The sequence below is a fragment of the Austrofundulus limnaeus genome, unplaced genomic scaffold, assembly GCF_001266775.1.
Source record: "Austrofundulus limnaeus strain Quisiro unplaced genomic scaffold, Austrofundulus_limnaeus-1.0 Scaffold91, whole genome shotgun sequence".
NCBI classification, from domain to species: Eukaryota; Metazoa; Chordata; class Actinopteri; order Cyprinodontiformes; family Rivulidae; genus Austrofundulus; species Austrofundulus limnaeus.
The window spans coordinates 1,713,533-1,724,483 of NW_013952493.1; the positions used below are offsets into that span (position 1 = coordinate 1,713,533).

Here is a 10,951-nt window from a genome sequence, read left to right on the forward strand (position 1 = left end):
AAATAGAAGTTCAAAATCAAACAAAGCAATAAGAAAACAAGTAGATTCACAAGACAAAAATAAATTAATAAAACTGAGCTACAGATAAATAAAAATGTGCACTGTCCTTAAGCACACCAAACAAAAGCTTGCTATATTCACTCAAATGCTCATCCAACTCTCTCTAAAAACACAAATCTCTTTTTTAAAGTTCATCACAAACCCGTCACCCATTCCTCATAAGCCTACGCACTCGTCTGTAACGTACAGTACCTGCACATGAGACATTACAAGAAAGCAGATTGCCTAGCTGTGACATTACCAGGAAATAAGCAGCCACTCTGAAAGACAATAGTCTTCCTTGAAGACCACTTCCCTTTTGATAAAGACACATGTGCAGAAACACATTTTAGGGTCAGTAACAGACACTTTTATTCAAAAAGAACAAGTTTAAAAATGATTTTCAACCTGCTGGTTAACGATGCACATTTCACCCTAGGTCACTGCAACAAATTATGGTTCTTGAAGTTTTGTCATTCGTACCGGAAATAGTTGTTTATTGTGTTTGTTATAACTTTTGTTTCCCTAAATGGAGCTGATAGGTGATTATTTTGTATGAGCCTACCTGAAGAAGCACAACAATGTGGTAAGATGAACACTACGGTGGGCAGCAGCCAACTCGTCGTAGATGTGGCCATCACATTTGGCCTTCAAGTGTCTGAAAAAAAAAAAAAATAATAATAATAATAACAATAAAATAACAACAACAACAATACTCAAACACGTAGCGAACCTATACAGTCACATGCTACACAAAACCAACTTAAATGGCCGAAATAACCTGGTATACACTAGTTTAGAACCATTATGCAGTAAATAACAGCATGTAAAGCTACTGAATCAACACGTAAACTTTTACTTAAAACTTTGGTAAACTCACGCGCCGACTCAGACTGAGTGACATTCCGGATACACCAGTCGTGTCATTCATTAACCTTAACGGTCCAAGCTAAAAGACTTGATTTTGTTTCAACAATTTACTGAAGAAGTATATTTACCTCATTGCAAAGACACATGGAGCAACCTACAACGCGAACATACTCGACAACACAGTCTGTTCAGCTGGTAGACCCGCCCATGTCGGGAATTGCCAGTGACGTCAGCGCGGTCACATCAAACTGCCTGGGGCGATAAAAAGCAGAAACCGCACTATCCTAAACGTCCCAAGCGTGTTGACGTAACCTACGCATATTCTCTGGCTACGTTTAGTTAAAATAAATAGCTACAAGATGCAAAATGAAACTGAAACCCCAAAAATAATTAGTTGCTTTTGATTACTGGAAAGTGTCATTTCTTTTTATTCTATTCCCAAGAGTTGGGTTTCTTATGCCAAATTAAAAAAAAGATTAAAAAAAAGAAAAAAAAACAATTTACAGAAAGATCAAAACCACATTCACAGATTACAAGAAAATCTGGCTTTTTGGAAGCAAAAACATTTAAAACATTTAGCCTACACCTCATTATTTAGCTCTAACACATATAGGTGCACCACAGACAGGTGTCCCACAAAGCCAGAATGAACCTGAAGCTACACAGGTTTTCTCCAACTGCAGCCACAGCTGTGTCACATGATACATTAACAACAGCATCAATGCGGACATAATAAACTGACAACTAAATAAAACATTTAAATAAAATGTATTTTACTCACCGTAACATTATCTGTTTACAAACTCAATCCTCCTTTTTTTTCAGGAAGAGTTCAGTTCCTCTGTCACACAGGTCCATGGTGTTTCAGTTTCAACAATAAGTCCTTTTCTATCATCACCATGAAGCTAACACTGAAAATCGAATCTGTTTTGTTGTATTTTTGTCACAAGCTTTAATTTTCTGTAATGTTGATAATGTCCCGGGAACAGACGAGCAACAGATGAAATATGATTGGATAAAAACTCTAAATAAATACAACCTACTGGGAGCTGCACAGCCATGATATAAACAAAGAGAACAGATATTTAAAAAATAAAAAATAGCCTAATAATATTATTTTTTTATTAATAAATATAAAATATACTAAAATGTATACTGGTGATTCTGACTGTGTTTAGGTCAGCAGAGAAGGCTTTGCTGGCCTTGACAGCCCACCACTGATTGTAGCCTATTCTGATATAATAACCCATTCCTGTAAAGAGAACACAATTTTAAGAACTGTGAATCTGAATTGGACAATAAATATTTCATTTATCTAGTTTTTATGCCCTCCTGATCCACTTTTCCTTTCATTTTTTAAATGAACATACATGCTGGATATCTGGACATTACAGTTAGGCCTTCTGCAGTTATTTTTCTTGAAGTAGTATTGTAGTAGTATTTTAATGATAATATTTTCTATTGTAAAAGTATTTCAAATTATTTTCAGGAGCAGCAACACTATTATAAGATCTGAAAATTTAAATTCAAAACTCAAGTATATTATTTGTGTTACATACCCCTGTGTCATTATGAATGAGTGTTTGTTCAATAAATGTGTCCTCTGTTTCCAGASCTGATCAGCTAGCAAGACTTTATAATTTCTATTAAAAAAGATTTAAAACAATGCAATTACCTGGGTTCCATGTACTATCCTTTAAGTATTTCCCTGACACATAGACCATAACATATTTGGGGGCTCGTCCAGGATCTAAACCCAGGATCTYTCACATCCGAAGCAAGAATCATATTCCAACATAAATGTGATGAATATAATATTTGTAAAGCTTCGTAAGAGACAGCAAGAAATAGACACAGCAATACGCATGTGGGTAAGGCATTTTAGTTTTATGACAGTTTTGTTGCTCATCTGAATTTCTAACATCAAACACTCGCTGGTGTATGGAAAAAATGCAACATATGAAAAAACTACAAATGAGATTAGACCTTAAACATGAGYATATTCATGAAGTTGCATATAAATAGTGTAAACATTACTTACATCACCAAGTTCTYAACATTACCAGCAGGACTAATAGAAATAAAACAGCACTTATTGTTATTGTTCTATAATCAACAAATATGTTTTGGCCATAAAAACATACAAAGACTCACTTAATAATGAAACATGAAAACAGATCCAAGTTCTTCAGAAATGGAAATGAACATAAACGTGTGCACATATGTGTGACGGTTGTTTCAGTGTAAAAATACTGCATTCAGATCTTGTGYATCAACCCTCAGCACAGGGAGCTGATCTCACTTTTGCTGCAGCCCCACTTGCAGCAGGCGTTGGACAGACCCACCACAACATCTCGGCCTTTGCGGTCAGCTTTGCGAAGGGCCTCTAGGATCTCATCGGTGATGAACGAACGCGAAGACCTGCTGAACACTCCCTCCTGGTTGTTTCTGGTTGTTGTGAAGCTCAGGTCCTTGTTTCTCTGAAGAAGACTTTCCACTGCCAAGTTGGAATTCAAACCCTCTGAAGACTCATCTTGATTAGAGCTGAATGGATCCTCTAAAACATCCGCTGGAGAAAAGATAAAAATGGCAAATCAAACACTGGTCTTCTTTCTGAAAACACACATGAATGAACAGACACTTGTTTATTATCTGTAGYGTTATTAAAGAATTCAAGACGGCATAAATCTGGAAAGAGTTCAGATTTTTAGGGATTTTATAGCTGCATGTTCTGCTTCAAAGCCTCTTTATTCAAGAAAAAATATTTTAAATCTGAACTAAGCCATTTCCAGAAAACATAGTTAAAAATTGATCATTTGTATTTATTTTCTATAAATAAAAAAATTAACAGGCCATTTTCTACAAAGATTTGCTTTACATGAAAATGGGCAAAAARGTGTACATTTTGTCCAAGTGAGAACCAAAATGTTAAATATAACGTCAGTTTCAACTAAATATAAGTGGATGAAAAATATCAAGAATGGAATCATGTTTGAAAGTAAATTTTAAAAACCATAACAGAAGTAGTAAATYCTATCATGAAGACTAAATGAAGGTGCAGAGTTATAGCGCATTGTGTCATACCTGGACTCCTGAGTGACCGTCTCCACCGTGAGCCTCCACAAGTGAAGATGACTGCCCGAATGAACTCTCGGCCGCAGAGTTTCACTCCGTAGGCTGGATCCTCCATGGGCTGAGCCTCAGCCACAATCAGACACACAGCCAGAACCACAGCCTTCCACATGCTTCCMACAAGCAAATTGAGCAAAGTAGAAATATTCAAAATCAGGGAGGATTCTCTCTGTTTGCATGAGCCGTGACTCTGACCCAGAGGTGCTTTATAAAGGAGTGTGGAGCCATGCATGGCCGACAATCACATTGCGCATGCATGCAGGCCTTTTTCCAGCAGAGAAAGAGATTCTAAAGAGCGATACGGTGAGAGACCTTTATGGAAACAAAAGACAGTCCAAAGGTGGCCCAATCCACAAATTTGATGGGAGCTTCTGTGATCTGTGTGTCAGCCTGTGATGTATATTTGTCACCTTTAGTGCTCCTCAATGTAATGTTTCTGCAGATCAGTTAAAATTCATCATCATCAGTAAAACAATTAGAAACATAACATACAATAACAACAAAACTTGACTGGCAAGGACTGTGTTTATTGGAAATTCAAGAAATAATCTTGTCTATTTTTTAATAAAATAATTCTAATTTGAATTAACTTCACATTCAGTACACTACTGAAAAAAATCACACAGTGCCATAATAGATTTTTAAGTATGAACACAAAAATCATTCAAATGCATTTACAACATAACTTAGCCTGAACACTGAATATGTTAGACCATCTGTTGACAATGTTTACTCTAATAAARTTTACAGCTACATGTGTTTTGCCATCTTTAATTCTCTCCTGATTGTGTGGGTTTTCTTTTCTGCTAATTRTCTTCCCCGTTAGCCCTTTGCCAAAAGGTGAACAGAAAGGCCTGAGACAGGTCCGGTGACATTTTCAAAAGCAGATAACACAGAGGTCCTATTATGAGTCAGTAAAATGTAAAACCCATTTTTATCTGTAGTCACACAGTCAAAGGTCACTCATTAAAAAAACTACAATGGAGATGGTGAATCTGTAATTAATGCAATGATAAAAAAGCAAACAAAATGGCATTTTGGGAGGGTGGTCACCCTGACACTCATTAACACACYGCCATTGGAATATCATCTTTCTGTGCTTTATACTGTGAAGTACTAGTTGACTCAGTTTTTTTTGTTTGTTCGTTTTTGCCATGCTGACAAAAGGCAATGAAATGGAATATTTTAAACTTAATGAACTACATTTACTTAACGTTTACAAAATATGTAAAATAGAAAATTATTTTTAATAAATAGACTGGACTAAAGTTGCAGCATGTCCCTAAAATTATTAAAAATGACTTATCACTCCTGATGCCTTTGGGTCAAATGACCCCTGAGGCCTCAGGATCAAGGAATTTTGACCCAAAAACAGCAGGAGAGTTAACACGCGTAGGAAATTATATTTTTAACAGTTTTTATTGCTCTTCATTATCTACAGAAAAATGCCAGTAAAACGACATGTCTATTATTTTAAGTCTTATAACATCTGCCCAGTGTTGTATAAAGTACCACAAAATGATACTTGAGTAAAAGTACAAGTATCTTACCAAAAATTACTTTGGTAAAAGTTACAGTCTCCTTTAGGAATATTACTTCAGTAAAAATTTTAAAGTATCTACTATTTTTTGTACTTATTAATAGTAAAAAGTATTGCTTTAAAATGAGCAGTTAGATGTTCCGTGATGACATTTATTAGGAGGTGACCTCCCCCCCCCCAAAAAAAAATGCAGAAATGACTGTCATATTAAAATAATTTATGTTAAATTTGGGATGCACTAGTCTATCTGTTTCAGTTTATATACATATATCAAAGGTACCCAAAACTTTTCTCCAAAATGAAAATCTATCTTAATAATAATATAATTCATGAAATACAAATACTTCTTAAGAACAGTTCTTTTATTTTAATGATTATGTCCTGCTGGAGTGTGACACGATTTGTTTGTGTACAAACTAATATAGTGTCAGAATTTTATATTTATACTTCTCATTCAACCACAAAAAAATTCACTCTGCTTAGGAGGCACAATTTACTTATTTTTAAAATAACAAGCTGAAATGAAAACAAGCAAAAATTAAATAAAAATAACGACTTGCCTTTTTAAAAAATGTAATAGAAAGTACAGATAATTGTGTGAAAATGTAAGAAGTAGAAGTAAAAAGTAGGCTGAAAAATATTTACTCAAGTATACAGATACCCCAAAAATCTACTTAAGTACAGTAACAAACAGTGGTGGGCACAGTTCCTAAAGCACTAATAGGGGAACTAATTTCCTGATTAGTGCTTTAGGGTTTTTGCTAATTTTAAATTTTATTAGTGGRTTAGCACTTGCTAAATTTTAGGTTAAGTTTAGAAGCACTAACTGAGGTCTATAAATGTTATTGATCAACATTAATGTTAACAGCTGAGGGTGAAAACTGTCACACATTTTGTTCATTTGTGTGTCACTTATCCAACAGGTGACAATATATTGACAAAAAATGAACTCAAATACGGCTGTGGAATGTCAATGATAAGAGAGCAACGTGGCAATATGTGACTCATGTTGTTTGTTGAAGAATGTTCATGGGTTGACTGGGTCATTTAGAGCTTTAGAATTAGCTTTTGCTAAAACTTTTCCATGTCAAAAATAAAAAACAAACAAAACACATTAAATACAACAAAACAATGAAAATCAAATAAAAATGAAAGGCAGCAGCAGAAGAAAAAAATCTTATGATATCTGCTCCTATTTACAAAAAAATATTAATTTCAAACAATAATAAACCAAATAAAACAAAAATAAAATACAAATTAAACAATTTCATATTTCTTCAAGAGTTTTGCTTTGATAATTTTTTCAAGGGAATTAATTGATCCAATGCTTTTATAATCATTTTCCAGATTATTCCATAGTCTAATACCATTTACTGAAGTGCCTCTGTCCTTCAAATTTGTTCAGATTTTTGGTTTCACAAACATTTGTAATCCCTTCAAATTATAACAGCTTTCCCTCTTAACAAAAGTTGATTGGATGTTTGAAGGAAACACATTTTTATTATCTATATACATAGCCTGCAGAACATGATATTCAACCAACTCATAAAATTTTAATAATTTTAATTGATGAAACAATATATTAGAAGGGTGATAGTAATGCTTTCTTGTGATAATTCTTATGGCTCTTTTTTGTAAAATAAAAATAGGGTTAGTGATTGTTTTACATGCATTTCCCCAGACTTCTATACAATAAATCATATGTTGGAAAATTATTGCATTATAYAGTATTACTAGTGCTTTATCATTAAATAGATTTAGCCATTTTTTCAGTGCATTAGTGTTTTAGAATTAGGGGACCAAAATATTTGAGTTAGTGTTTTAGTGGAACTACTTTTTAAATTAGTGCTGCCCACCACTGGTAACAAAGTATTTGTACTTAGTTACTTTGCAACTCTGCATGATCCGCAGCCATGTTTCTGAACACACAAATGGGCGTGGAAGGCTTTGTAGTAAAATGTGTTTTAGGGACACTGTGCCTTTAAGAGGATTTGTCAGCTCTCAGCCAATCAGAGTGAAGAAGGGGGAGGAAAGGGAGCGGGTGGGTAGCAACAGTTGCCCTGGTGAGGACGAAGCGCCATAGCCACGGTAGCCCTGGCGACCAGAACCCAGCAACGAGAATCAACAACAACAACTGAATCCGCCATAAAGAATTAAAAAACGATAATTCATCAGCGTGGAGCCAGAGGTGAAGCTTTAGGTACGTATTGCATTTTAATTCTCTAACGCCTGACTGAATTGTGCTGTGTTTTCCTCCTTGTTGTTTCAGTGGCCATAATAACACAACCTGCTGCCTGTGTTAGCCTAACGGTAGCCTTTGGTCCGATTAGCGTTGACCGTGTTCCGTGTGGTTGTGAGTACGGTCTCCGTGGAATGACACGGAGGCTCGCCTGCCATGACGACGCAGACACAGATGCACAGGCAAGCAGCAGGCCGTTGTTATGGCGATGTCAAAATGCAAAAGCTACAAAATGGCGGTTGTTGTAGAGACCAGTTAGCTTCAAGTTGCCTCGACACCGTCACGACGTTTGTGCAGTGCTGTTTCCAGCTAACGCATTGAAATCCCACGGTTTTAAGATAGCTCGTGTTTTCGGCATGTATGCATGTACAAGAAGGACTTTTTATTATCATTATTTTTTATTTTAGCTTGCTAGGTTTTACCATTATCCGAAACACAGTGGTTATATGATATGTCATAGTAAAATGGTTGAGACAGTCCAGCTAAAMGTCATATATGTGTTGTGTTATTATTCGGTAGAGAAAGTGTTATAATAATCAGTGAAAGCAGAAACAGCTGTGGCAGGTTGTTGCGGACATTTAACGTGTAAAGGGGCGTGGCCAGGGAGGGCGTTCTGCAGCTGTAAGGGTAGTTCACCATTTATGTTGACAGTTTTAATACATTTAAAACTATTTTTTTAAGTCTAAAAAGTTCATTATGCTAATAGACCTTTAAATTGAGTATRAAGTGCTCGGAATAACATATGTAGTCAATAAACATAATTTGTTGTCATTGAAAACCTCATCYATTAGATCACACGAACTCCATTGTAACAAACCTTGAATAATTATGGTTCATATCAAATGGCTGAAATAGTAGCAGCTACATTATGTGCATTGAGTTTTTATTAAACATTATTATATTAAAATAGTGCAATATAGGTAACATTTTGCAAGCAGCTGTTTTTAGTCATAGACCACATGGAGGATTTTTAAAGGTTCATGGAGCACAGCATGCAAACTCTAGAATGCCTTAACACACCTGTAATATACATAGGTATGGTATTTACATGTATGTTTACCTGAAGTGTCATTGCCATAATCCACAAATGTAATTTAGATATTTTCTGAGTAATTTTGGAAGTCTAATCTGTGCTACATTTAGATACTTATGGTTGTAATAYGATTRTTGACCTTTTTACAGTTACTTATGCCCATCTTCAGTGTCAGTGATGCAGTGTGCCCTTTTTTATATATTAATGCCTAAATTGCCTATTTATAAAAAGTGCATTTTTTTCATCTAAATAGTGTTCATACTGTATTTACCCATGTTTCAGCTGTGCTCTGCAGTAATTACGACAACTGCATTATCACAACCTAAAATTTAGGTATATGTATGTGTGTGTTGAGCTCATGTCAAAAAAATCTGACAACTTTAAAATGGAAATTGATTAGCTTTAAAGTTGATGATTGTTCAGATCCCTTAGATTTATCTGTTTATGTATCCTTTAATGTGTAAAAAATCTGCACAAGAGTGATTGTAGTTTAAAACATCGTACAAGGGTAAATATAGATTTACAACGTTATAACTTAAGTATCCGCTAAGTCATACTCAGGTTTTTTACAATGTGTATTATCTGAAAACATAGTATGGGGTAGGAGTTCATGTTTTTTTACTTCTTCATTTTCGAACATGTTAAGATTACTGTTGCTACAAAATATGTGTATCTTGCATTCAAGGTTGTTATTTTATACTGCTATCATGTTCGAAATAAATTTGTTTGATCAATAAAACAAATTTATAGGTGGGTTTGTGGGAGTCAGTAGAAAAGCAAGCGTAAAGGACCAAAAGCTAGCGTTGAATAATAACTTTGCATACTGGAATAATATATGAATCCGTATGGGCACATGGTGCCCTGTTTCATGCATGTGCATCAGTGAAAAACAATTTAAAACTGTATCAGTATACTTTAATGATCAACGATTTTAAACYRTTTTCTCTGTCATTTTATTATCKTAGCAAAAAMCTATTAAAACGTCCAAAGCACCAACAAAATATCAAGATTTAGTGCACTTCAAAGCMTTAAAACAGGATGAATTACAGTATTCTGTTGATGAGGTAAGGGATTTTCCCAACTCCTTTAACAGCTTTGAAAGGCTAAAGGTGGTGTGATCCCATTACAGGTAATGAGACACCAGAGTATTTATTCCCTTCAATTGTTTCTCCCCCTTCAGGCTGTTTGGCTTCATCACAAACAGGTTTGCCACAGCAGTATGTTGACTTACCTMCTATTCTTTGCCCACAGTTTAGTTTTATTGTTGATCATCCACACTTTCACTTTCAAAACGTAATGTGGCAAGTAGTATCATTTTATGCCTGTGACACTAACAAGTAGCTTTGTTTCAGCATTTCTTTGTAGCTAAACTCTAGTTTAAAAAGATAACCCCATCTGTGTTGCTAATTTAAATAATTGTGGTGTTTACCAGAAGGGATGTCTTGTGTTTATTCTAGGGTGATTATTAGTTCTTGTAATGGCCACCTCATCCTACGTAGGGGAGATCCCACCAACAGGCCAAACTCAGGGGGCTGCTGTTACCGTGACACCAGGACAGCCTGACGCTGCTTCCACCCCTGCAACCACCCCTCAGTTTTTAGCAGAKATTCAAACTACCGTGGCTGCTCCCACTGTCGTCACACCCTCGGGCCAAACAGCTCCTACTGAACAGACGTCCTCCATAATCGCTCCGAAGCCTGCAGCTGCAAGCCAAACCCAAACCACCGCACAGGCGCCGCCGGCTCAGGCGCAGTATGTGACGGCGGAGATCCAGGGTTCCCCCACACAGTCTGGAAAYGCTCAGAGCACACCTCAGTACATCGTTGTTACTGTCACAGGTAACAGCTGAAACTCACACAAAAACATTTTAGTCACAGCGAGGCATGGCTTCATACCTGAACATTAGCGCAGAAGTRTAGGGATTAGTGTGACCTGGATGACTGAGAAGTGGACAAATAAAAATTTACAAGGCTTTTATTTTATTTTTTTTATTTGTTGTTGTAATTTTTGAATAATGGTTGTCAAATGATTAATCTTTTTAATATGATTAATCCCAAAGTAGCTGTGAATTAATCATAATAATCTTAAATTTAATATA

The 10,951-nt window shown here is 35.6% G+C and overlaps 3 protein-coding genes across 3 annotated transcripts in view; 1 reads left to right on the plus strand and 2 right to left on the minus strand.

Moving 5' to 3' along the window:
* Window positions 1-1,138, minus strand: part of il12rb2l (interleukin 12 receptor, beta 2a, like) — a 14,685-nt gene extending 13,547 nt beyond the window's left edge. The window contains exons 1-2 of the mRNA XM_014012503.1: window positions 1,038-1,138; window positions 605-697 (exon numbers count right to left, since the gene is read on the minus strand). Of these exons, the coding sequence (XP_013867957.1) occupies window positions 605-677 (73 nt within the window). The 5' untranslated portion in view covers window positions 678-697; window positions 1,038-1,138. The remainder of the gene's footprint in view (window positions 1-604; window positions 698-1,037) is intronic.
* Window positions 1,139-2,775: 1,637 nt separating this feature from the next.
* On the minus strand, window positions 2,776-4,222 carry rln3a (relaxin 3a). The gene is made up of 2 exons (XM_014012373.1): window positions 3,994-4,222; window positions 2,776-3,478 (listed from the first exon to the last, which is right to left on the minus strand). Exons 1-2 carry the CDS (start codon window positions 4,151-4,153, stop codon window positions 3,189-3,191), a joined length of 450 nt encoding a protein of 149 aa, XP_013867827.1. The 5' UTR covers window positions 4,154-4,222; the 3' UTR covers window positions 2,776-3,188.
* Window positions 4,223-7,603: 3,381 nt separating this feature from the next.
* Window positions 7,604-10,951, plus strand: part of LOC106520413 (MHC class II regulatory factor RFX1) — a gene marked incomplete at its 3' end in the record, with an annotated part of 4,606 nt that continues 1,258 nt past the window's right edge. Inside the window, 2 exon segments of the mRNA XM_014012505.1 lie at window positions 7,604-7,781; window positions 10,311-10,691. Of these exon segments, the coding sequence (XP_013867959.1) occupies window positions 10,331-10,691 (361 nt within the window).

Coding starts and splice junctions, on each gene's coding strand:
- rln3a (XM_014012373.1), bottom strand. CDS start 4,153: ATGTGGAAGGCTGTGGTTCTGGCTGTGTGTCTGATTGTGGCTGAGGCT. Junction 3,479..3,993: donor ACGGTCACTCAGGAGTCCAG/GTATGACACAAT, acceptor TCTTTTCTCCAG/CGGATGTTTTAGAGGATCCA.